The 26,307-nt window shown below is 35.8% G+C and overlaps 1 protein-coding gene across 2 annotated transcripts in view; it reads right to left on the bottom strand.

Moving 5' to 3' along the window:
* Positions 1–26,307, bottom strand: part of ABCB7 (ATP binding cassette subfamily B member 7) — a 162,001-nt gene that overhangs the window by 41,927 nt on the left and 93,767 nt on the right. For both annotated transcript variants that reach the window (XM_032387827.1, XM_032387828.1), the window contains one exon: positions 16,907–17,026. In XM_032387827.1, coding sequence (XP_032243718.1) covers positions 16,907–17,026 — 120 coding nt within the window. The remainder of the gene's footprint in view (positions 1–16,906; positions 17,027–26,307) is intronic.

Genomic DNA, 26,307 nt, shown 5'->3' with positions numbered 1-26,307 from the left:
ATACGTAAAATTATTTGTTCACCAAAATAAGAGCAAAACTAAAATTATTTAGCAAAAATGTATCTCAAAAGCAGATAAATTACAAGCATCTGTGGCTGATTCACTACTGAGGAAAAAAACACAACACTGGTAGATCTATTTGCCCCACAAAAAGATTCTTTTGGCCACAGAAGAGGTGGGGGAATGAGTGAAATAGGTGAAGGGAATTAAGAGGTACAAACTTCCAGTTATAAAATAAATTAAGTCATGGAGACAAAAAGTACAGCATAAGAAATATAGTCAGTAACACTGACATAATGTTGTATGGTGACTACATTTTTGTGGTGAGCACTGAGTAATGTATAGAATTGTTGCATCACTTTGCTGTACACCTGAATATTGACATTGTATGTATGTCAACTATAACTCAATAATAAAAATTTAAGAAGATTCCTTTGCTCCAATACTAAACAAAACCCACTAAATACCAAACTAAGCTTTCAAAAACCAACCTATTTCTCCATGAGAATACACCAAAAAATAAGAAAATTATGGGTATACTGCTTTCATATATTCAAGGCAAATATTCAATCACATTTCACATTTTCTGCAAGGTTATAGTAACAAAAACACCAACTATCATTTAAGAACAGAAAACTGATTAGACTGCCAAAGCTTTAAAGAAATTAAATTCATGTACATTAATAACATGTGAAAGCAATTCTTTTTTTTAAAGACTTTATCTATTTATTTGAGAGAAAGCACGAGCAGTGCGGGTGGGCAGAGGGAGAGGAAGAAGCAGACTCCCTGCTGAGCAGGGAGCCCAAAGCAAGGCTTGATCCCAGGACCCTGCAATCATGACCTGAGCCAAAGGCAGCCGCTCAACCGACTTAGCCACCCAGGCGCCCTGAAAGCAATTCTATAAGGCTTAACAAAAACAATGAAATCCCAGCTCTTGTTAATGTCCCATTATTATATCATTCATCTTTGTTAAACATAAAAAATATTGTCAACAAGCCTAAGTTTAGCTGACAGCTGACAGGAGCTACGTAGATCTTACCAATCAAGATTTCAAAGTAAAGTATACAAGTGTCCTAGCAACCAAGCACGTTGAACAATATCATTAAAATACAAAGCAGATGTTGGAACACTTTAAAAAATGTAACACTATGATAACTGATCTCACTGATATGAGGAATTTGAGAAACAAGACAGAGGATCATAGGGGAAGGGAGGGAAAAATGAAACAAGATGAAACCAGAGAGGGAGATAAACCATAAGAGACTCCCAATCTCAGGAAACAAACTGAGGGTTGCTGGAGTGGAGGGGGGTGGGAGGGATGGGGTGGCTGCGTGATGGACATTGGGGAGGGTATGTGCTACGGTTGGCTGGGTGATGGACACTGGGGAGGGTAGGTGCTATGGTGAGCGCTGTGAATTGTGTAAGACTAATGAATCACAGACCTGTACCCCTGAAACAAACATTATATGTTAATTTAAAAAAAAAACGTAACACTATGGGATAAATTGCTTAAAATTTTTTCTAACTTCTAAAATATAATCTAATAGAATAGCAGGTTTGAAGTATGATAAATTTCTCAATTTTGACTTCTACAGAATCATGTAACCTCAAGCTCTTGCTTCTGCTTGAAATGGTCTGCCTGCCTGATTTACCTTTCTTCCTCTCCATTTTTTAAAACCCACTCTGAATACCATCCCCATCATGATGCCATCTCTGAAACCTGCAGCCCATTTGGCACTTTCCATTTTCCAACTCCTCTTTTTCAGTTTATACCTCAGTATTTGTCTTTTTTACTATATATTTATCATTTGCTTTCTAGGTACAATGTTCATGGATATACTGGCTTCTCAACCTCAGTTCACAAACCTTTTGTGGCAAAACAAACATTTTGAGAACAACAGTTACCAGAGACACGTATGGTGCTAGGTAATTTCACAAAGGTGAAAGCTGAATGAAATAATAATTCTGTTCAATGGACAACCCTGTAATTGAGGAAACAGGTTCCATGAGGTTTAACTATCTGTCTGGTAAGCAACAGAGCTAGGATTAAAATCCAAGACTGACTTGAAATTCAGAATTTTTCCTAGTATACCACAGCCATATTAGCAGCTCATAAGGCAAGGGACCATATTATTCTACTTCATTTGTACCCTAAAGTAGATGCTCTCAAATGTGCTGCTGAAACCAGCATAGAGTATGGCACAAGTAATTTAAAAAAATTTGAGCAGATTCCAGGGTTTCTGTATAATAAGACCACATCCCCTCACCTGCATTCTAATACAATTTCTTGAGTGGGAAAAAAAGTGACAGTTACAGCTAGCACGCAATTCTCATAACTTACAGTCTATTATATCTTTGCCACAGCCAGAGTGAGTAGTGACTAAAACTAATATATCACCAAGAAAGTTGTGTTATCTTACTTTCTTGAAAATATGTTTTGGTTTGGTCAAATTTGGGAGCATCCTTGTAAATGTGTAAAGAATGTGAGTATCATCTGTCCTGTATTTTTATTGACAGAAAAAAGGGAGTTAGCACACTGCTAAGAACATGTACTACCTCTAATAATAACTGTTGATTACTTCCAGTTTTCCCAAAAAAAGTAATTTTAGAAAGGAAAGAAATTTAAAAACACCAGAGAAATAGAAAGGAGTATATTATGTGTAGGTGTTTGTATTAGTACATGTGTGTTGGCTGCACTGGCCTTGTGGTATTTTGAGCATAGGGGGTGGCACATATTGGTTTTCCCTAATGTTCTGCTTTCATGAGAACTACACTTAAACCACCTCAAGAGAAATGTTAATTTTTAAAAACTTTTTTCTTTTGAAGTAATTGTAGACTCACAGGAAGTTGCAAAAGTAGTACAAAGAGACTCATAACCCTTCACTGTGTCTCCTAATGATAACATCTTATATAGCTGTAGTTGAATATCAAGACCAAAAACATACACTGGCACATTAATATTAAATAAACTACAGAACTCATTCAGTTTTTACCATATTTAAATGTGTATTCATGTATGTGTGTGGTTTGTATGTGTTGCCTATATGGTTCTATGCTATTTATCCCATCTTCATATCCATGTAACCATCACCACAATCAAGATACAGAACTATTCCATCACAACAAAAGAAACCTCTTGTGCTACCTCTTTATATTCACTCCCATCCCACCTTGCCCCACACCTAAATCCCTGTCCCCTGGCAACCACTAATCTGTACTTGATCCCTACAGTTTAGTCATTTTGAGAATATTATATGTATGGAATCATGCAGTTTGTAATCTTTTGAGAATGACCTTTTTCTTCACTCAGCATGATGCCCCTGAGGTTCATCAAGGATGATGCATGTATCAATAGCTTATTTTTAAAGATTTATTTATTCGAGATAGAGAAAAAGTATGCACGTGCACGGCGGGAAGGGACGGGGGGAGAGGGAGAGAGAGAGAGTCTTAAGCAGACTCTGCGCTGAATGTGGAGCCCAACATGGGGCTCAATCTCATGACCCTGATATCATGACCTGAACTGAAACCAGGAGTCTGATGCTTAATCAACTGTGCCACCCAGGTGCCCCTCAATAGCTCATTTTTTATAGCTAAGTACTATTCCATGGATGTACCAAGTTTATTCAACCATTCATCTCTAAAGGACATTTTCATTGTTTGTAGTTTTGGACTACAAATAAAAAGATGCTGTGGAAATTTTCATACAGGTGGTCATAAGTTTTCATTTCTCTGGGATAAATGCCCAAGAGTAATTGGTAAATCATATGCTAATTCTATACTGAACTTTTAAGGGAAACTGCCATACTCTTTCTGAGCGGCTGTACCATTTTATATTCCCACCACCAGTAAAGTATGAGTGATCCAATTCCTCTGCATCCTCACCAACATTTGATATCATCACTATTTTTTATTTTAAAGCTTTTTTTTTTAAGTAGGCTACACATTGGAGCCCAATGTGGGGCCTGAACTCATGACCCTGAGACGAGGACCTGAGCTGAGATCGAGAGTCAGCCGCTCAACTGACTGAGCCACCCAGGCACCCCTTTATTTTGAAACTATTTTAATAAGTGTATAGTGATATCTTGTGGTTTTAATTTGTGTTTCCCTAACAGCAATGACGTTGAACATCTTTTCATATTCTGATTTTCCACCCATATATCCTCTTTGGTTAAATATCTGTTCATGTCTTTTGCAAATTTTTAACTGGGCTGGTTTTTTGTTTTTGTTTTTTGATATTGAGTTTAAGAGTTCTCTATATATTTTCTAGATATAGAGGCCTTTGTTGGGTATATGATTTGCAAATATTTTCTCCTAGTGTGTAGCTTGTCTTTCATCCTGCGGAGGAGCCTAAACTCCTACCCCACCTAGCAGCCATGAGGAATCCCTTTCTTTAGGAGTCAATGGAGGCCAAGGTGAGAACCTGGACTTTTAACCCCACCTGAAGTAATGAGGCAGCAGCCCATCCCCACTGGAGCAGTATCATAGGAGGCCTGCTAAACAAAAGATTTTTTAAAAAGCCAGAGTCTCATACCATAATGCCCAAAATATCCAAGATTTCAATAAAAAAATCACTCATTATACCAAGGACTACTAAGATATCAACTTGAAATAAAAGAATATAATCAACTGACACAAATGTTAGAACTACCTGATGAGGATTTCAGAATAGCCATCATCACAAAAGTGCTTCGAGGAGCACTTATGAACATGCTTCAAACAACAAAAAGTAGAATGTCTCAGCAAATAAATAGAGGACATAAAGAACCAAATGAAAAATTTGGAACCAAAAAATGACTGAATTAAAAAAAATAACTGAATGTCTGGGCTCCATGCAGAATGGAGAGGACAAAGGAAAGACTCAGTCAACTTGAAAACAGAGTAAAATTTATTGAGTATGAACAACAGAGAAAAAAACACTAAAAAAAGGGAGAGGGTAGAAGACTCTGGGGTCTATGGGACTATAAAAAAAGATCTAGCACTCCTCTTTAGAGTCTCAGAAGATTAGAAGAGAAAGTCTGAGGCTGGAAAAAGTATTCAAAGACATAATGACTAAAAATTCCCCAAATTTGGCAAAAGACATAAACTTACAGATTCAAGAAGCTGAGCAACCCCCTGATTAGGGAAAACCCAAAGAAATTCACACCAAGACACATTATAATTAAAATTCCAAAAGCTAAAGACAAATTTAAAAATCTTAAAAGCAGCCAGATAGAAACAATACATTATGTATAAGGGGAAAAACAATTTGAAGAAACCAGATTTCCAGGGAGGCCAGCAGGAAGTGGCACATTTTTCAAGTGGTAAAAGAAAAGAACTGTCAACTTAGAATCCTGTAATCAGCAAAATTAGCCTTCAGGAATGAAAGGAATATCAAGACATTTCAGGTTAAGGAAAACAAAAAATTAGTCACTAGCAGACCTCCTCTAAAAAAACTGCTAAAGGAAACTCTTCATACACATGGGAAACGGAAGCAGACAGAAACTGGAACATGAGAAATGAAGGAAAAGCAACAGAAATAGTAAATATCTGTGCAAATATAGTAGCCTATTCTCTTAAGTTCTTTAAAATATGTTTGATGGGCACCTGGGTGGCTCAGTTGGTTAAGCGACTGCCTTCGGCTCAGGTCATGATCCTGGAGTCCCAGGATCGAGTCCCGCATCGGGCTCCCTGCTCAGCAGGGAGTCTGCTTCTCCCTCTGACCCTCCCCTCTCTCATGTGCTCTCTCTCTCCTCTCATCCTCTCTCTCAAATAAATAAATAAAATCTTTAAAAAAAATAAAATAAAATAAAATATGTTTGATGGACAAAAAGTTAAATCATTGTGAAAGTTAAATCATTGACTAATAGGGTTTTCAATGTATACAGATGTAATGCATAAGTTAACCTGTAAACATAAAGGGGGAAGGCAAAAGGACTTAAAGGGTAGTAAGGTTTTTACATATCACTTGAAATGGTAAAATACTGATTCTAAGTAAGCTATAAAAAGTTCAGTATCAATACTGTAATTCCTAGAGCAACTACAAAAAAATTATATGAATAGATAGACTTAAATGGCACAATAGATAAAATGGGATAGTAAAACATGCTTAAATAACACAAAAGATGGCAGTAAAGGTGAAACAGAGTAACAAGAGAAAGAGGAAACTGGCATAAAACAAGTAATAAAATGGTAGGCCAAACTCCAAATTTATCAATAATTATCAATATAATTATCAACAAATTATAATGACCAGCATAAGCAAATAATTACTAATGTATCAATATACTAGCAATGAATGACTGGAAACCAACATTTTTAAAAATTACAATACCCAGGTGCCTGGGTGGCTTAGCCAGTTAAGTGTCTGCCCTCGGCTCAGGTCATGATCCCAGGGTCCTGGGATGGAGTTCCACATCAGGCTCCCTGCTCAGTGGGGAGTCTGCTTTTCCCTCTCTCTCTGCCCCTCCCCCTGGCTCGTGCTCTCTCATGCTCTCTAATAAATAAATAAAATCTTTAAAAAAATTACAATACCCACCCACCGCAAAGAAATCCTTAAGTATAAACCTAACCCAGGATTTCTCAACCTTCAGCACTATAGACATTCTGGGTTAGATAATTCTTTCTTATGGAAAGAGATATTCTGTGCACTTTAGGGTGTTTAGCAGTGTCCCTGACGTCTACCTACTATATGCTAGTGGCACCCTCATCGCCAACTGTGACCATCAAAAATATCTCCAGATAGTGCCAAATGTCCCCTGAAGGGCAAAATCACCCCTGGCTGGAAACCAATGGTCTAATCAAACATGTTCAGTGTCTGTATGCTGAAAGCTACAAGGACATATGAAATAAATGAAACAAGATCTAAGTAAATGGGAGAGATATTTTATGTTCACTGACTGGGAACACTCAATATAGTAGGGATGTCAATTCTCCCAGTTGGTCTAGAGATTTAATAAAAATCCATTTAAAAACCCTACCTGGCTTCTTTGTAGCTATACACAAGATTATTCTAAAATTATATGGACAGACAAAAAAACTAGAATAGCCAAAACAATTTTAAAAAGAAAAACACTGGAAGAATCACACTATCTTTACGTCTTACTATAAAGCTACAACAATAAAGTCAATGTGGTGTTGATGAATGGAGAGACACATACATATAGATCAACAGACAAGAACAAAGTCCAGAAAAAGATAGACACACACACATACACTATGGTAGAGAGAATAATGGCGCCGTAAAATCTCCATGTACTAATGTACTAATCTCCAGAACCTGTGAAGATGATACCTTACATAGCAAAACAAACTTTGCATGTGGTTAAACTAAAGAATATGAGCTGGGGAGAGTATTGTGAATTTCCTGGGTGGGCCAAGTGTAATCAAAAGGGTCCTTATAATAAGAGGGAGATGGGGGGGGGATCCAAAGTCAAGAGAAAAGATATGACTATAGAGGCCAAGAGTCAGAGTCAGAGAGATTGCAGATGCTGCTGGCTTTAAGATGGAAGGAGGGGCCACAAGTCAAGGAATGCCAATGGAAAAGGCATGTAAATGGATTCTCCCCCAAGAGGCTCTGGAGGGAACACAGCCCTGACAAATGCTTTTATTCTCACCCAGGAACCTAATTTTGGACTTCTGACCTTTACAAAATAATACATATGTGTTGTTTTAAGCTATCAAGTATGAAAAGTTTTTACAGCAGCAATAGGATACAAAGGAAATTCAATTGGGAGAGTATAGCCTTTATGTTACGAACAACTACACAAAACAATGAACTTTCAACTAAACTGGATACAATAATTAACTCAAAATGGAGCATAAATATAAATGTAAAAGGTAAAAATATAACTTTTAGAAGAAAACTCAGGAGAAAATTGTAATGAACTTGAGTTAGGCAAAAAGTTCTTAGATATAACAACTAAAACATAATCCATAAAGAAAAAAAAAATGATAAACTGGAACCTATCAAAATTAAAAACTCTTGTTCTATATAAAACACTATTAAGGGAATTTTTTTAAAAGCTACAGATGGGAGAAAATATTTGCAAATTATATATCTGAGAAAGGTCTCATATCCAGAATGTATAAATAACTCACTGAATAGTAAAAACAACAGCCTAACTAAAAATGGACAAAACACTTGAACAGACACTTCACCAAAGCGGATAGATGGTTGGCAACTAAGCACATGCAAGGATATTCAACATCATCAGCCATTAGGAAAATGTATACTGAAACCACAAGATACCACTAAATGTCTGACAATATCATGTGTTGGCCAAGAAGTGAAGCAACTGGAACTCTCATACACTGCTGGTAGGAAGACAAAAATAACCATTCTGGAAAACAGTCCGGTGGTTCTTATAGATTTAAAAATACACTAACCATGACCCAGAAATTCCACTCCTAGATATTTATCCTAGAGAAATGAAAACTCAGGTTCACACAAAAACCCATACTTAAGTGTTTATAGTCACTCTAGTTATAATTGCCAAAAGGTGGAAAGAAACCAAATGTCCATCAGTGGATAAATATAGTACATCCATACTATGGAATACACCTCAGCAATAAAAAGAAAAATAAACTACTGATATACTCAATGACTTGGATGAAGGACAAAGGCATTATGTTGTGTGAGAGGAGCCAGCTCAAAAGGTTATATACTATATGATTCTATTTATATGGTATTCTCAAAATGACAGAACTATAATGATAGAGGACAAATCAGTAGTATCCAGCAGTTAGGAGTCTGAAGAGGATATATCCACAAAGGGGTTACACAAGAGATTTTTGGGGTGGTAGCACTTTTCTGTATCATGACTATGGAAGTAATTACATGAATATATCCATGTACTAAAAGTCATAAAAGAGTACACTTTACTGCATGCATATAAAAAGTAAAATTTAAAAAAGCCAATGTCTCAGGCCACACCAGACCTGGCTCCCCAGAGGCTGGAGAGGTCTAAAAATAAGGCTAGGGGCGCCTGGGTGGCTCTGTCGTTAAGCGTCTGCCTTCAGCTCAGGTCATGATCCCAGAGTCCTGGGATCGAGCCCCAGATGGGGCTCCCTGCTCCACGGGAAGCCTGCTTCTCCCTCTCCCACTCCCCCTGCTTGTGTTCTCTCTCTCGCTGTCTCTCTCTCTGTCAAATAAATAAATAAAATCTTAAAAAAAAATAAGGCTAGATGTTAATGTATTTCAATCAAAATGGACGTGGTATGGGGTTTAATCCCCCTGTTGTTTTCTAAAAATTGAGAAACTGTTTTTTACTGGATTATAATCATGTGACAGAAATTGTTTCACCTATAACTGCAATGTGCCCATTAATTTACCATTAAGTACAAGAGAAATAAAAGGACTTATTATCACAATTATTTTTCTTTCCTAGATCAAAAGTTTAAATCACATATATAAATAATCTTCTAAATTCTTGAATTTTCAGAGACTGGTATATCATCAGGAAATTGAATTTGTTTAATTTTAACTTGGAAATGCACAGTTTGGGACATTAATTAAATAATGGAATTAAAGAAAAAGTACAATCACCATAAAGGACAGCCAAAAGTATGCTGTATCTATAGGATGCCAAATTTACTGGTCCATATGATCAGTTTGTTGAGGGTCTCAAATTCTAGATTTTACAGTGACTTTTCCCTTCTTGGTCATGAAAGTATTGTCTATATCTGAGGAATCCAATTCTTCCAGACCTTTTTAATACCTAAATTCCTCAATAATTAATCTCTTCACAGCAGCCTCTGATAATTAAGGACTCTGTAACTAGTACTGCCAAGAAGGGCCCAATATATGTGAATAGGTAAAAGACCGCTCCAGTTTCAAAAGGATCAGAAGGAGAAAAAGAACATAAAGGACAAGAGCACTAAACGGAGATATGATTTGCAAGGCAAAACAAGGAGAAAATAAAAGTATACAACATACTCAGACAATTTGTAAATACCATCCCTTCCAGAAAACAGAGATAGAGGGAAAATTTCTGAACTCATTCTAGGAGGCCAGCACTACCCTAATACCAAAACCAGGCAGACATTACAAGAAAGGAAAACTCTGGACCACTATCTCTCATGATCACAGATAAAAAATTCTCACAAAATATCAGCAAACCAAATCCAATAATGTATAAAAATAATTATAAAACATGACCAAGGGGACTTCATTCCAGGTATGCATAGCTCGTTCAACATTGGAAAATCAATTAATGTAATCCATCACATCAACAGGCTAAAGAAAAAATATCATGATATCAATAGAGGCAAAAAAGGCACTAGACAAAATCCAACACCTATTCATGATAAAAATTCTCAGCAAACTAGGAATAGAATAGAAAGAAACTTCTTCAACTTGATTAAGGACACCTACAAAAAACCCTATAGCTAACAATATACTTAATGATGAGAAACTAACTAGATGCTTTATCCCTAAATTTGGGAACAAAGCAAAGATGCCCTCTCTTATCGCTCTTGTTCAACATGGTACTGGAAGTCGTAGCTAATGCAATAAGAAAAGGAAATAGAAGGCACACATAATAGGAAGAAGAAATAAAACCATTTTTGCAGATGATACGATTATCTATGTAGAAAATCCAAAAGAACTGACAAAAACAACAACAACAACAACAGCAACAACAAAAAACCCTCCTGAAACTAATAAGCAACTCTAGCAAGGTTGCAGGATACAAAGTTAATATACAAAAGTCAATTGCTTCCCTATATATCTCCAGTGAACAATACATGATTTGAAATAAAAAAAAATAATACCAGTTAAATTAGTACCCAAAATGATATAATTAGGTATAAATCTAACAAAGCATGTTCAAGATCTGTATAAGGAAAACTACAATACTCTGATGAAAGAAATCAAAAAGGAACTAAATGAATAGATTCCATGTTCATGGATGGAATGACTCAATATTGTCAAGATGTCAGTTGTTCCTAAACTTGCTCTATATATGCAATGCAGTCCAAATCAAAATCCCAGCAAGTAGTTATGGAAGATGGTCCCAAGTTCTTGAAATCTGGTGATGCTGCCATTGTTGATATGGTTCCTGGCAAGCCTATGTGTGTTGAGAGCTTCTCTGACTCTCCTCCTCTGGGCCGTTTTGCTGTTCATGACATGAGACAGATGGTTGCTGTGGGTGTCATCAAAGCAGTGGACAAGAAGGCAGCTAGAGCTGGCAAGGTCACCAAATCTGCCCAGAAAGCTCAAAAGGCTAAATGAATATTATCCCCAATACCTGCCACCCCAGTCTTAATCAGTGGTGGAAGAATGGTCTCAGAACTGTTTGTGTCAAATGGCAATTTAAGTTTATAAAAGTAAAAGACTGGTTAATGACAACAATGCATCATAAAACCTTCAGAAGGAAAGGAAAATGTTTTGTGGACCATTTGTGTGTGTGTGTGTGTGTGTGTGTCAGTTTTAAATAGTTTTTAAAATCAGTACTTTTTAATGGAAACAACTTGACCAAAAATCTGTCACAGAATTTTGAGACCCATTAAAACAAAAGTTTAATGAGAAAAAAAAGAATAATGTATTTTTAAATAATTGGTTCATCAGTTACAACAACTGTACCATATTAATGCAAGATGTTAGTAGTAGAAGAAATTGAGTGGGATTTGGGGTGGGGGGATATAGAGGAATTCTCTGTCCTTACTGCTCAATTTTTCGGTAAGCCTAAAACTTCTCTAAAATATAAAGTCTTTTAATTAAAAAAAATACTCCAGGATATAAATCATACTTCTCAACTAAAGGCTTTAGGTAGCAATGTTTCATTTTAAAAAGTGTTTTTAAGAAAATTTTTTAAGAATCAAAGTTAAGCAAAAAGTGCATGAATCTTTTGAAGTTGCAAATGTCAAGACAGTAACTAGAAAACTAGCTCTTCCATGAAGCCTTCCCTTAAATGACTAATTGCTGAAACTCCCATATATCTTCATTTGTGACTCCCTTTGGATATTTATATATAATCATTATTTGTGTATTTTTCTCCTTCAGTACACTGCAACTCCAGGAGGGAAGGCAAGGCCCACATTTTATTCATTTTTGCATTCCCAGCTGCCTAGAACCGTATCTTGTACCTAATAGTCACTCAACAAATGTTGCTCAATACGTATTTCTATGATCTGAATGTCCCCCTGGCAAATTCACATGTTGAATCCTAACCCCCCAGAGTGATGATATCGGAAATGGGGCCTTTAAGAGGTGATCAGGCCCTTATGGAATTAGTGCCCTTACAAAAAAGCCCCCAAAGACCCTTCTTAAGCTTTTACACCATGTAGGTTACAACAAAAAGACAGCCATCTATGAACCATCTAGTTTATGGTGTTTTTTATAGCAGTGTAAATGGACTAAGACAAATATATTATTCCTTACTAATAATAATACATATATTATTCCTTAAAATAGATGCATTCTTGAAAAAAGGGATATTATTTATATTTTTTGAAAATACCCTCTCCCTTGAAATTATAATTTTAAATAAAGCTTATTTTCATTTGCAGGTTTTTAATTGAGGTATCTTTTTGTACTTGATACTTTAATGTTCTGTGCTTGCAAGTTCTCTGTCAACTAAGTGGTTCCAAAGATGGTGCTGGTTAGAGAATATGAGTAAACTTTCTTTTTTTTTAAAGATTTTATTTATTTATTTGACAGAGAGAGACACAGCGAGAGAGGGAACACAAGCAGGGGGAATGGGAGAGGGAGAGGCAGGCTTCCCGCCGAGCAGGGAGCCCGATGCGGGACTCGATCCCAGGACCCTGGGATCATGACCTGAGCCAAAGGCAGACGCTTAAAGACTGAGCCACCCAGGCGCCCGGAGTAAACTTTTTTATAACATTAAAATAAACACTTATTTTATGAAAACAGATGATTTTAGTAAATATGTTTTATCTTTTCCTTAAATCCTGACACAGCTGTATGTGATATACTAACAGAAAGGTTAAATTAAAAAAAAAAATCCTTAGACCTCAAAATCCCCAGATTAATAATAATGTGATACTCCTAGGATATATGTGTGGATGGTAAGAAAAGGCACTGCATATGATTTGTAGGGATTTAAGGAATGAAGGCAAATAGTGTTCTATCTCTGTCTGTCTCTATCTCTGTCTCTCTCTTGGCAGCAGAACCCCTAAAACATATCTCATATAGGACTCCAACATATTAAAAATAGAATTTCTGCAACTCAGAAGAAATACCAATCCATCCTTCTTGGCCTTCTCTGGGCTGCAAGGCATCTTTACATAATACAGTTTATCTTAAAAAATCTTTGCTGGAGACAATGATAGCCTTAAGACCTTCAGAATGAAAAGAGCATTAATAGACAAGTAAGCAAATGGTATGCTGTGGCCCCATATGTTAAGCATGGAATTCTCCTCCCTTTTTCTTCTTCTCACTTGATATTTCTCTTTTTCTGTCCTCCTTCTCCCTCAGGGATGCTTCTGGCCTTGCTATGAAACCACCACACGCTGCTCAGATGCTGGGTGGCATTCGTTAATAGTAATAGCTGAGAAGATTCCTGAACCTGCCCTAAGAGTCCCACAAGTACATGGAGGAGGTCAGGAAGACCAGAGTATAAAGGGGAATAGATTGGTCCAAAGTGCTTATATGCCAAAGCATGTAATCAGGTTGAAAAAAAAATAGGAAGCCAATGAATGAAAGGGATAACAATCCATCTTTGCATACCAAGTATAAATCATACCTGCAATACTACCAAAATTAAACAATGACCAGGTTTTAAAGATTGGGAGAGTAATAATCACTTTTAAACTGAGGACAGTAGAGAAGCTAGAAAAATGATGTTAGGAATGGTTATATGCTACTACTATATATTTCTAAAGTTATTCTATGGTCTAGTTCCTGTCTAGTGAAAAGTAAACTGTTTTTCTATATGTTCTGAAAGTAGAAGCATGCAATCATTCTAATATCAGGTAATTTATTTCTTTTCCTAACTCAAAAGGAATCAAACATGCTTTCTGAGGACTGATTTTTCTATATTAATTTCTGCTTACTTATTAGTTTATATGAGGTTAGTACAGCACTATCCATTCTATCAGTGCTCAGTATTTACTGAGAGAAAAATCAAATATTAGCCTTCTAAAAATATTTCAGTCCTTAAGAAAGTTACCTTGACCTATTTTTTATACCCTGACATTGACCTGTCACCAAGCAACAGAAATCTGTATTTTGAACAACTGAAATTCACTCCAAAAATAAAATCTAATATAAATGTCATTATTTAACACTCCTCCCTTCAACTAACCTAATTAGTCATGTTCTAACCTGTTCTCTTCAATTCAAGAGGAAGTCCAGAAAACAATCTGCCTTTAACTTGTCAGCCAAGTACTTTCATTCAGCTAATAAAGCATAAAGGCCAATTTGCTAATCCTGCCTTGCACAAGAGCTCAGAATAATCTTTATCCTTAAGTAATTTGTAGGTAAAAGACAATTCTGCCACCAGTACTGTGCTAAAAATATGAGTTCAAAGAATTTCAACATTAGCTACCAAAATTAGATTTATAATATTATCCTCTCTGTTCAGCTTAAATAAACAATAAAGTATGGATTCTTGGTCTGTTGTTTAGTATCCTGATTTAGTCTTCTCCCAGGGAAGGGGTCTGGTTCATTGGGAGAGTATTCAACAGAACCAATACAATAGATGAGAGAGAAGAAAAGACAATGAACAGTCGGACTGAATTATTCTAGTTTTACTCTCCAATCACTCCTTTCCTGTTTCCAGTACTGTTTATTACCCTATAGGAGCACATTTATCACAGGTTCTGTCTGTAGTCATCTTCTATTTCTGCTCTATTCCTTGGTGAACTAATCTGCATTGTTTTACCTACCCCCCCCCCAACTATTACCTCTTAATCTCTCTAGCCTGGGGCTCCTTCCTGAACTTGTCTTGCATTTTATATTATCAGCTAAATATCTCTGTCTCAACGTTCCTTTAGCATCTCAAACTTAACTTGCACCAAACCAAAATTTTCATCTTCCCAAACAAGACCTCCTAACTTCCTACCTACTTCTGTTAAAAGCATTTTTCTTCTCTAATCCTTGGCATCAACTTTGAAACCTATTTCTCTTTTACTTCTAATATCTGATCCATTGCTAAGTCTTGTTGATTCTACTTCCCTTACCTCACAATATCTCTGGCATCTTCTCCCTCCATATTACCATTTCTACCACTACTCCAGTACAAAGTGTTATTACTTTTCATTTAGATTATTACATCAGCCTCATAACTGGCCAGTAAATATTTGCTGAATGAATACATGAAATGAAAATCAATAGTATCCCTACTTTAGTTCTCTTACCACCCTAATCCATCTTATACAACAGGATCAGATTAATTTCCTAAAGTATAGCTCTAACATTATTATTCTTCTACTCAAAATATATATTCCTAGTTCCAACATAATTAAATTTTTGTTTCACAGTTAAGGTATTTCACATTAGGAGCTCCATCTATCTTTCCAAGGTTACTTCTAGTTTCTCTGAAACACTATCCCCTCACTAGAGCAAAGCTGGACTATTTACTACTCCACACACACTATATGCCCTCTCTCATCCTGTCCATGTTACTCCTATACCTATAACAATCCTACCTCAATCCAAGACTATCTCAGACATCACCTCCTCTGTGAAACCTTTCCAGACTCCCCATCTTGGTGGTTTTTTCCTATGAAATCACCCAATATGTGAATGGTACTTCTTTTAAATTATTTATGACTTACTTTGCAGTATAGCAATAAAATGTAACTTGTCTTATCCTGTATGATTTGAGAGAAGAAATATGCTTTATTTATGTTTGAATACTCTGCAGGGCCAAGAACAATCCTTTGTATGACAAGTTCTCAATACACATTTTTAGAGTAAGGAAAAGAATAAGTAAATAAAAGGCAACATACCTGACATAGAGAAGAAATAAGTGATATGACCTGGGCTCTAAAACAATGTATTAACCCTTACACATAAGAGTGGCAGTCAAACCTCATTTATACTTTTCAGCAGACTTTTTAACCATATTTTTGATGGAAATCTAAATTAATTTATTTTTATTTTAACACATGTTTTACTACGTGCCAAACACTGTTTCAAGTCTTTTGTATGTTAATTTATTTAATCCTTATAAAAACAGTATTTTACCTTATTTTACAACTTGGGAAACTGAGGCATGAAGACTAAGCAATTTGCCCAATGTTACGTTAGTAAGTGCCAGAGCCCAGGAATTCTGACTCCAAAGACTACATATGTACCATAATACATATTGTACCTAAAGATATATACTTCACTGACTTTAAAATCTGAGTAAATTGAAAATAAGGTTTTTTCCTTCAAAGTTCAGAGTCATTATAACTGCCTTATTAAAATGCGCTACATACATTACAGAGATAAACTGAAGAAGCTGCTAAGATATAGAGGACCCCTATACTGAGTGGTACAAAAATGCCCAGCTTTTGTGGGTGTATTTTTTTTTAAGTTTTCCTGTTTTTTTCCCTTCACCTTGTTGTTTACCACTTATGGCTATCAGTGTGTCTAAATGTGTTTTCATCCTCTTTTCAGTTTACTAGGAGCTGAAAACCAAGCTTACCAGAACTATGTATTAAGAAAGAGCCAACAGGGCTCTGAGGAGATTCTTTTATAAAGTTCCTAATGCTTTGTCACAACTAATGATCCTTTATCTTACACTGGTTTCAGGAGTGAATTCCATTAAGTTGAGGCCCTTAAATCTGATCCACAGATAAACTGGGCATTACCATATAATTTCTGACTGCATAAAATAAGTTATGTAAATGAGGGTCCTAAAAGTTAACAGTGCTACCCCAAAGTAGCTTTTTTATCAGCTCAAGTTTCATTATTAGAAAATGCCATACTATTTCTTAGTTACAGCAACAAACAATGTATAATTTCTCCCATTCTTACCTTTGCGCCACCCAAAAATCCCAAGGAAATGGCAACCCTAGCTCGTAGATCTGGCCTGTCTTTGGGCCACACATAAGAAAGCATTGCTTTTATGATTTTCCGAGTATCAACATCTTTTAACTGTTGAAAGAGAGAAAACAAAGCAGTAAGTAACATGTCATTTCAAATATAACTGCATTTCAATAATGTAGAATTATGTACATATTTGAGAAAAATTTGCAAACATTTCAAACATAACTTTTTTAATTCAAGTATAATTAACATACAGTGTTAATGCAATCCCTATCAAAATACCAACAACATTTTTCACAGAACTAGAAAAAATAATACTAAAATTTGTATGGAAACACAAAAGACCCTGAATAGCCAAAGCAATCTTGAAAAAGGAAGAACAACCCTATGATCCAGCAATCACACTACTGGGTATTTGCCCAAAGAATACAAAAACACTAATTCAAAGAGATACATGCACCCCTATGTTTATAGCAGCATTATTTATAATAGCCAAATTATGGAAGCAGCCCAATTGTCCACTGATTAATAAAGAAGTAGTAGTATGATATATACAATGGAATATTACTCAGCCATAAAAAGAATGAAATCTTGCCATCTGTAATGACATGGATGGAGCTAGAGGGTATAATGAAAGTTAAGTCAGTCAGGGAGAGACAAATACCATATGATTTTACTCATGTGGAATTTAAGAAACAAATGTGAGAAAAGAAAAAAAAAAAGAGAGAGAGAAACAGACTCTTAATTAGAGAAAACAAACTAATGGTTACCAGAGGGGAAGGGAGTGGGGGGACGGATGACAATTACGGAGAGTACTTGTCATGATGAGCACTGGGTGATATGTGGAATTGCTGAATCACCGTATTATAACTTGGAACTAATATTACACTATATGTTAACTGGAATTAAAATTAAAACTAACAAAAAGACCTAAAGTGGAGGTATCATAGTCCCAGATTTCAAGATATACTACAAAGCTGTAGTAATTAAAACAGTATGGTACTGGCACAAAAATAGACACATAGATCAATGGAACAGAATAGAGTGTCCAGAAATAAACCCACACTTTTATGGTGAATTAATCTATGACAAAGGAGGCAAGAATATACAATGGGAAGAAAACAGTCTCTTCAAAAAACGGTGCTGGGAAAACTAGACAGCTACATGCGAAAGAACGAAACTGGACCACTTTCTTACCACCATACACAAAAATAAATTCAAAATGGATGAAAGACCTAAATGTGAGACAGGAAACCATAAAATTCCTACAAGAAAACATCGGCAGTAATTTCTTTGACACTAGCTGCAGAAACGTTTCCCTAGATGTCTCTTCTGGCAGGGAAACAAAAGCAAAATTACACTATTGGGACTACACCAAAATAAAAAGCTTTTGCACAGTGAAGAAAACTATCAAAAAGCCAAAACGATAGGGGAGAAGATATTTGCAAACATAACTTTTATTCTGAATTTAAGGTCAGTATCTTTCAAGCTCAAACTATCCTGGAGAAAAAGAAACTATACAAATTTCTTTTAAAAAGCTACTTATGAATGGATAAAGAAGATGTGGTGTATATATACAATGGAATATTATGCAGCCATCAAAAAATGAAATCTTGGGGGCTCCTGGGTGGCTCAGTTGGTTAAGCGTCTGCCTTTGGCTCAGGTCATGATCCCAGGGTCCTGGGATCGAGCCCTGCGTCGGGCTCCTTGCTCAGCGGGAGGCCTGCTTCTCCCTCTCCCTCTGCCTGCCACTCCCCCTGCTTGTGCTCTCTCTCTCTCTGTGTGTCAAATAAATAAAATCTTAAAAAAAATGAAATCTTGCCATTTGCAATGACTGGATGGAACTAGAGGGTATTATGCTAAGCGAAATAAGTCAGAGAAAGACAATTATCATATGATCTCATTGATATGTGGAATTTGAGAAACAAAGCAGAGGATCATAGGGGAAGGGAGGGAAAAATGAAACAAGATGAAACCAGAGAGGGAGACAAACCGTAAGAGACTCTTAATCTCAGGAAACAAACTGAGGGCTGCTGGAGTGGAGGCGGGTGGGAGCGATGGGGTGGCTGCGTGATGGACACTGGGGAGGGTATGTGCTATGGTGAGCGCTGTGAATTGTGTAAGACTGATGAATCACAGACCTGTACCCCTGAAACAAATAATACATTATACATTATATATTAATAAAAAAATAAATGAATATAACTTGAATGGAAAAAAAAAGCTACTTAATTTTTTACTTCCAGCTACAGCCATCCTCATATTGCCAAAAAGTTATTCAGTGGGGGCAAGAGGACATGTACTGTACATTTATTTCTCATCTATTAAGCTATCAGTACATTACACAAACTTTAATCAACATTTCAATATTTCCATCTTTGTGGTCAAAATCTTTATATACTTTTGGGCTCTTTATCAATATGTTTATTTAAAATAGTTTGGAGCCTTCAGTCAAAACTCATGATAAAGTAGAGTTGTAATGCAATGTTTAGGAAAGTAGGAGTCTTGATATTAATTATACAGAACAGAGGTTGGATTATTAAATATTTCAACAAAAATACAATTTTCCAGTCATGTTTCATCTGACCTAAATCATCTTCCATTTTTCTTTCTGTCAAGTTCCTGAGGCAACACTCCCATGAAATCTTTTTGTTTTAGTTTCAGCTTTTAGAGGCAGAATATTAAGAATCAAAACCATACTTTGTAAAGCCAAAATAAGATCAATACATATATATTCCAAAACTACTATGTTATTATAGCTGGCAAAATAATCTCCATTTAAAAAACTGAAGTATCTACTCACTTTCTGGAATATTTAAAAAAAACCCAAAGTTAATGCTCATTGATGGTGAAGTTGTATTGAAATGGGCGCTCTAACACACTATTAATGGGAGAGTAAACTGAAACAATCTATCCAGAAAGCATTTTGATATCTACCATCAGCTTTTAAAATTATTTGCCCTTTGTGTCAAGAATTCCGTTTCTGGAAACTTATGCTTTACAAAATACTTAAGAATATGAGCCAAGCTGAATCAATTTTACTTCATAAAAATTTCCTGAATCTGTCTACTTCTATTTTTTACTACCAACCTAATCCAAGCTATCGTAACCTCTCACCTCAACTACTTGCAACATCCTCCTAAATGATTTCTCTGTGTCCACTCTGCTCCCTGTTCAATTAGTATACCCTGCAATCATATATTACTCATAGCTTAAAACCCCTCAGGTGCATCCTACCACTCTTAAGATGAAGATCAAAGTCTGTAACATTGCTTGTGAGGCTCTGCTTGGCTTGGCCCCTGACTACATCTCTAGCGATGTCTTATACCACTGCTTTCAGTGTTCATGCCATACTAGCTTTCTTTTCTTTTAGTTCCTCAAATATGCTATAAACCCTCCTGCCACAGGGCATTTGCATAATACCATTCATTCTGTCTGGAATAATCTCCTTCTGTGCAACACCAACCCACTCTCCAACCTCTCCAATGAGTGAACTGCTAGCTCAAGCAGCAGTTCTTCAGTGAGGTCTTCCCTAACCGCAGTCAGGATCCTTGTCTGTATTCTTTCACAGAGCGTATTCCTTCTTCCAGAGCATCCATTTCAATTATAAACTACATATACAGAAGTGTGATTATTTGATTAACATCTGCTCTCCTGTTAGAATTTAATTCTATGTGAGTAGTAACTTGGTGTTTTGTGCTATTGTAACCCAATACCAATATAGTGGCTAACATACAGTAGGTACTCAACAAGTATCTACTGAATAAAGGAACAAAATATTTAGCTATAGGACGTTTATTCTCATGCTGTTTTAACAGGAAAAATTTGGAAACAGCCTAAATGATCAATAATGGGGAACTGTACAAACAACTTACAGTGAATGTATATAACAAAGTGTAGCTGTTCAGAAATATATGTAGTGACACAGAAACATGTAAAGTGAAAAAAGCAGAGTACAAAACTTATTTTTCATGTTAAAAAAAGTGATGTGTGTATGAGTTTACACATGCAAACAAATGGGCCTGAAAGCAATACCCCCAAAAGTGTTAAAATAAATAGCTGTGAGTAGATGGAATCATTGATAATTTTTTACATTCTTTTTGCTTGCTTATATTCTCTGTAGTTCATATATAAGAAAAAATTTAGTTCACTTTGAGGGAGGAAAGTTACACAATTTCAAGTAGATTTACGTAGCAAGGAATGGAGGAAAACTGTCAACATATAAGAAACCCAGGACAACACATTATGTTATACAGGGCAGTTTTATATTATGGTTATTGCCCCCAAAGCTCAGCAAACTATTTTTCTAGTTTAAGTCTCAGTTTACTGAGTAAAGAGCAACAGCAATAAAACTGTCCGTATTGTACTAAATACAGGACTACATTTCTGGCTGCTTTAAAGATATAAGTTGGCAAAAACATGAAATGCTGAAAGTACAGTTGTTAATGTTTTATTTTTTACACACATATATATGCTCTCATAACCAGTAAGGTATTTTTAAAAATGGGAATAAGGCTATAATTTTAAAATTCACCTTTTTTTCAATCAAACTATTACTAAATAAATATAATTTAATGCATTATAACACAAACTGAGGCATTTCAACCACTTTCCCATTTCACAAGTTTTATCTTATTTTTTCTTGATGGAATAATGACAAAAAGGCCCTGTTTCTGCATATCTTTCTAAACATTCTCTCCTGTCAAAACCTTCTACAACACACCCCAAAATTTTTCAATAAGGACACAGAGAAGTTATGGCTAAGAGCAAGAAAATTATTCTAGTTGGCTTAATATTGCATAAAATGTCACCATTTCATTTAACAAAATGGGTTCTGAAGTTGTGTAATCATGCATTATGAGTCCATTCAGCTATAAAGTATATGACTTCAGTTATACTTTAGATACACTATAAAGTTTGAAAAATGTCTTTTTTTAAGTGGAGGCCAAATCAAAAAGGCATATCAGAGGCTGAGGCACACTTTTAAAGAATTTCAAACTAACTCATTCCTGCTGCACAAGAGTAAAATAACACTGGAGGTCTCAATACAGATTCTGAAAGACCATACACCATCTTTCAAAATCACCAGAATCATCATACTGTGGATACCCATAATTCATACACTGGACACACAATGGTAATCCTGAAAGACAATACTAAAGCCACAAGCTGGAGACTGAATTCAAAATCACCTTCATTTCAACTTACTTTTCTTTTTTGTTTGTTTGTTTGTTTTTTAAAGATTTTATTTGAGAGAGAGAATGAGAGAGAGAGAGAGAGAGCATGAGAGGGGGGAGGGTCAGAGGAAGAAGCAGACACCCCGCTGAACAGGGAGCCCGATGTGGGACTTGATCCCGGGACTCCAGGATCATGACCTGAGCCGAAAGCAGTCACTTAACCAACTGAGCCACCCAAGAGCCCTCAACTTACTTTTCATTTCAAACTAAGCAACACAAATAGCATACATACCCCTTTAAGATCATATTCTTAAAGAAAGGGTGGAAAATATAGGAAATGGTCAAGGAGGATAAGAAATTGGCTTATTTGAAAACATACTGTGTAAGGAGTAATTACAGTATAGGAAAAAAAAACCCAATGATTTAAGGAAAGGAAGTTCTTTCTCGGGGGGTCAAAATTCCTGAAGCAACCAACGGTTGATATCATAATTTTTATTTAAGCCTCACTTACATGTAAACAGGAAACATAAAATTCCTTCACTTTTCTGTTTATCATTTTCACAATAAGTAAAATTTAGAAGTTATTTTAAAAACATAACTGTGATGACATATGAGAACAAAAGCTCCCTAAATTCGAATGCTATAGAAATACCATTAAAAGGCCTATAAAAGTAGAAGTGAATCTACTTTCCTCTTTGCTAACAAGAAATACAATGAGGCCTTCTTGCTATAGCTAAATAGCTTCAAATTTAAAATGTGGAACTGACATTTTAAGCCCCATTAAAACTAGTACTATGTTAGTATGAGGAATAAAAGTTTTTACAAAGGTCTCAAATACATACTAGAATTAGCTTGCCATAATAAAGGAAATCAATTGGATTCAGAAAGAAAACACAAAGGTCATACAAGAGAGAATTCAAATAGGCTCCCTATCCCTCTGTATGGTAGCAAATTATATCTTTTTATCCTAGAAAAGAGTTTGGAAGAAAAGACTTGGGAACATCAGAGAGCTGTCAAAGAGGAGATGAAAGTGACTGAAAATAAGGTGGGCTAACAGAAAAAAAAGCAGATGCCACAAAAAGAAATCTGATACCAGAAATAATGCTCACTAAATATTTATTCAATTAATAAATTAACTATTCTTAAACACATGAGTACAAATTGTTATTTATTATATTTAGGAGGTACACCTATTACTTGATTTATTAAGTCATCTTAACTTCTAACAGGTTTTTAAATATTTACTTATTTGGTATTAATATATAGTTTCATAAGCCTTATGAGGCAGGGCAGGTAAAAAGAAATAATGAAAGGAATATCTATTTATATACAGGGAGCTGAAACAGCACGAACATAGCACGGTGGGCCAAAAACAAATGCATAAATAAAACTGGAAGCATCTGACCCAATAGGGTATAAGTGGAAAGCCACAAACTGCACCGTTTATATGCAGCAGTACTGAATTCAACAGTATGACCTGAGGGAGAGATGTAGTCTTGCATAGCCATAAGTGCTATAAGTGAATACCTATAACTAATAACTATGAGGATAGGGCACAAAAAGGACAATAAAAAAATCAAAACACATCTGGAGCAGCTCACTTGGTAGAATTTTAAGATATTGAAGAAAACTGCATATTAATAAGCTAAATATGTGTTTTGCTTCTCAGGTCAGTAGCTTCGTCTCTTTCAGCAGAAAAGGTTGTCAAGCACTGAAGCAAGAACAATTTTTTCCACCAAGAGTCCACTGCTTCCAAGGGTGTGCAGCTCACTGGATTTTGATAAGAAAATAAAAGAGTAAGAAAAAAGAAAATGATCATTTTTTAAAAGATTTTATTTATTTATTTGACACAGAGAGAGAGATCACAAGCCGGGGGGTAGGGGGCAGAGGGAGAGGGAGAAGCAGGCTCCCAGCCGAGCAGGGAGTCTGATGTGGGGCTTGATCCCAGGACCCTGGGATCATGATCTGAGCTGAAGGCAGATGCTTAACCGACTGAGCCACCCAGGCACCCCAGAAAATGATCATTTGATAAAGGTAATAGAATTACCTTTTCTTTAACTGATACGGAATGTATCTAAGAATTCTGGTTTTAAAGACATTCCTGAATTGAGGGGCACTTGGCTGGCTCAGTCAGTAGAGCATGTGACTCTTGATCTTGGGGTCATGAGTTTGAGCCCCATATTGGGTGTAGAGATTACTGTAAAAAAAAAAAAAAAGACATTCCTGAATTCTAATAGCAAGAAATTTTCTAATCCTAGATCAAGGGACTAGTTAATAAAGAAACTACTTGGGGGCAAAATCTGTGATGAGGAAAAATAAAATATATACTAAAAACTTTGGATGCAATTTGTTTTGTATAAATGTGCATGACAGACTGAATGTTTTTTCCCTAAAGAACCAATTTAGCAGCAGATAATTTGGAAGTGCCCAAAGTGGACAGTGGAAACTGTCCAGAGAAGAGAACTGTTGTTTCAATCCATGCTAAAGATAACTAACTGCAATTAAAGGAATAAATTCAACCACTACTTCAATATTATTAGAAATAACAGTGGTTTGATAAAAGCTAGGTCAAAGGACAAGAAAGGTGAACAGATGTCTAATGGAAAAATGGAGGGTAACTGATATTATTGGGGATGTAAGTATATAGAAAGTTTATGGATGGGAGATGAAAGATATATTGTCAGGAAAAGCTTTACTATTATTGTTACTTTCTCTATACCTTAAGGTTTGTTTTCTATTCTCTGTTGGTCTAATACCACAAATGAAGAGTTTATCTAGCAGTAAAAAGGCCCTAAAACTAGCTTATGGTACATATGAGATGCATCTGTACCCATAAGTTGATTTAATAATATATAATAAAAAATAACAAGCTGACTGATATTCACATTGGCCAATCAGTTAATCCCCTATCCCAAAAGGAAGTCAACTGGAAAAATCAAATAAAGATCATAAGGCTGCTTGATGATGAATAAAATCAGAGCTAGAAAACAGCCTCTCCACTTCATCCTGGTATTCTTATCCATTGGTCTAAGTGTCCACTCATCTTAACAAGCCTGGAGATTCATTATTCCATTATCTCCCCAGACCTCCAATTTTTTAATACTCCAAGTTGCTGTTCCACTCCTTTTGATTATATCAAGATTTGTACCAAAGCTCTCTGATTGCGCTAGTAAGTGCTAATCTCTCTTTTAATACTACTAGCTTCTGACTATATCCAATGAGGATCTGTTGCTAACATAAAAAAAAAGTACGTCAAGCAAAGTCTGGAAAGTCGTCCTTATTTTAAGTTCTTCATTACTCGTGTTATAATGAGCACAGAATGAACTAAATTTACTAATAGATAATTCTTCAAAAGCAGCACAATAAAAAAGTTTAAATGCAGGAGTATAGCACCAAAATTCTTCAAAAATCTGAAGATTCTTAATAGAAGACATTAATTTTATAATTAAAACAAATAATTTCTTAATTTATCTATTTTAAAAACAAGAGCTTCCAAATACTGAAACTGTCACTCTTTTTTCACAATCCCTTTTACTACAGGGATTGGGTAAACAGATGATTTAAATACCTTCTGAGCAGCATTATTAATTTTTATTAGTAGTGTTAAGAACACACAAGTGGTGCAGCCCACTGTGGAAAACAGTATGGAGGTTCCTCAAAAAGTTAAAAATAGAACTACTTTACCATCTGGCAATCTCACAACTGGCTATTTACACAAGGAATACAAGAACACTAATTCAAAGGGATATATGCACCCCTATGCTTATAACAGTATTATTTACAATAGCCAAGATATGGAAGCAGCCCAAGTGTCCATCAACTGATGAATAAAGATGATATGGTGTGTGTGTGTGTGTGTGTGGGTGTGTGTGCGCGCATGCGTGCGTGCGCGTATATATAATGGAATATTCAGTCATAAAAATGAAATCTTGCCATTTGCAACGACATGGATAGAGCTAGAGAGTATAATCCTAAGTGAAATAAGTCAGTCAGAGAAAGACAAATACCCACATGATTCCAATCGTATGGAATTTAAAAAACAAACAAGGAAAGGTAAAAAAATAAGAGAGAGAGACACACACACAAAGCAAGAAACAGACTCTTAATTATATAGAACAAACTGATGGTTACCAGAGGACAGGGGCTGGGGGATGCGTTAAATAGGTGATGGGGATTAAGGAGTGCACTTATGATGAGCACAGGGTGATGTAG

The sequence above is a fragment of the Phoca vitulina genome, unplaced genomic scaffold (assembly GCF_004348235.1).
Source record: "Phoca vitulina isolate PV1807 unplaced genomic scaffold, GSC_HSeal_1.0 scaffold51, whole genome shotgun sequence".
Taxonomy (NCBI): domain Eukaryota; kingdom Metazoa; phylum Chordata; class Mammalia; order Carnivora; family Phocidae; genus Phoca; species Phoca vitulina.
This window is presented reverse-complemented; position numbering and strand designations above follow the sequence as displayed.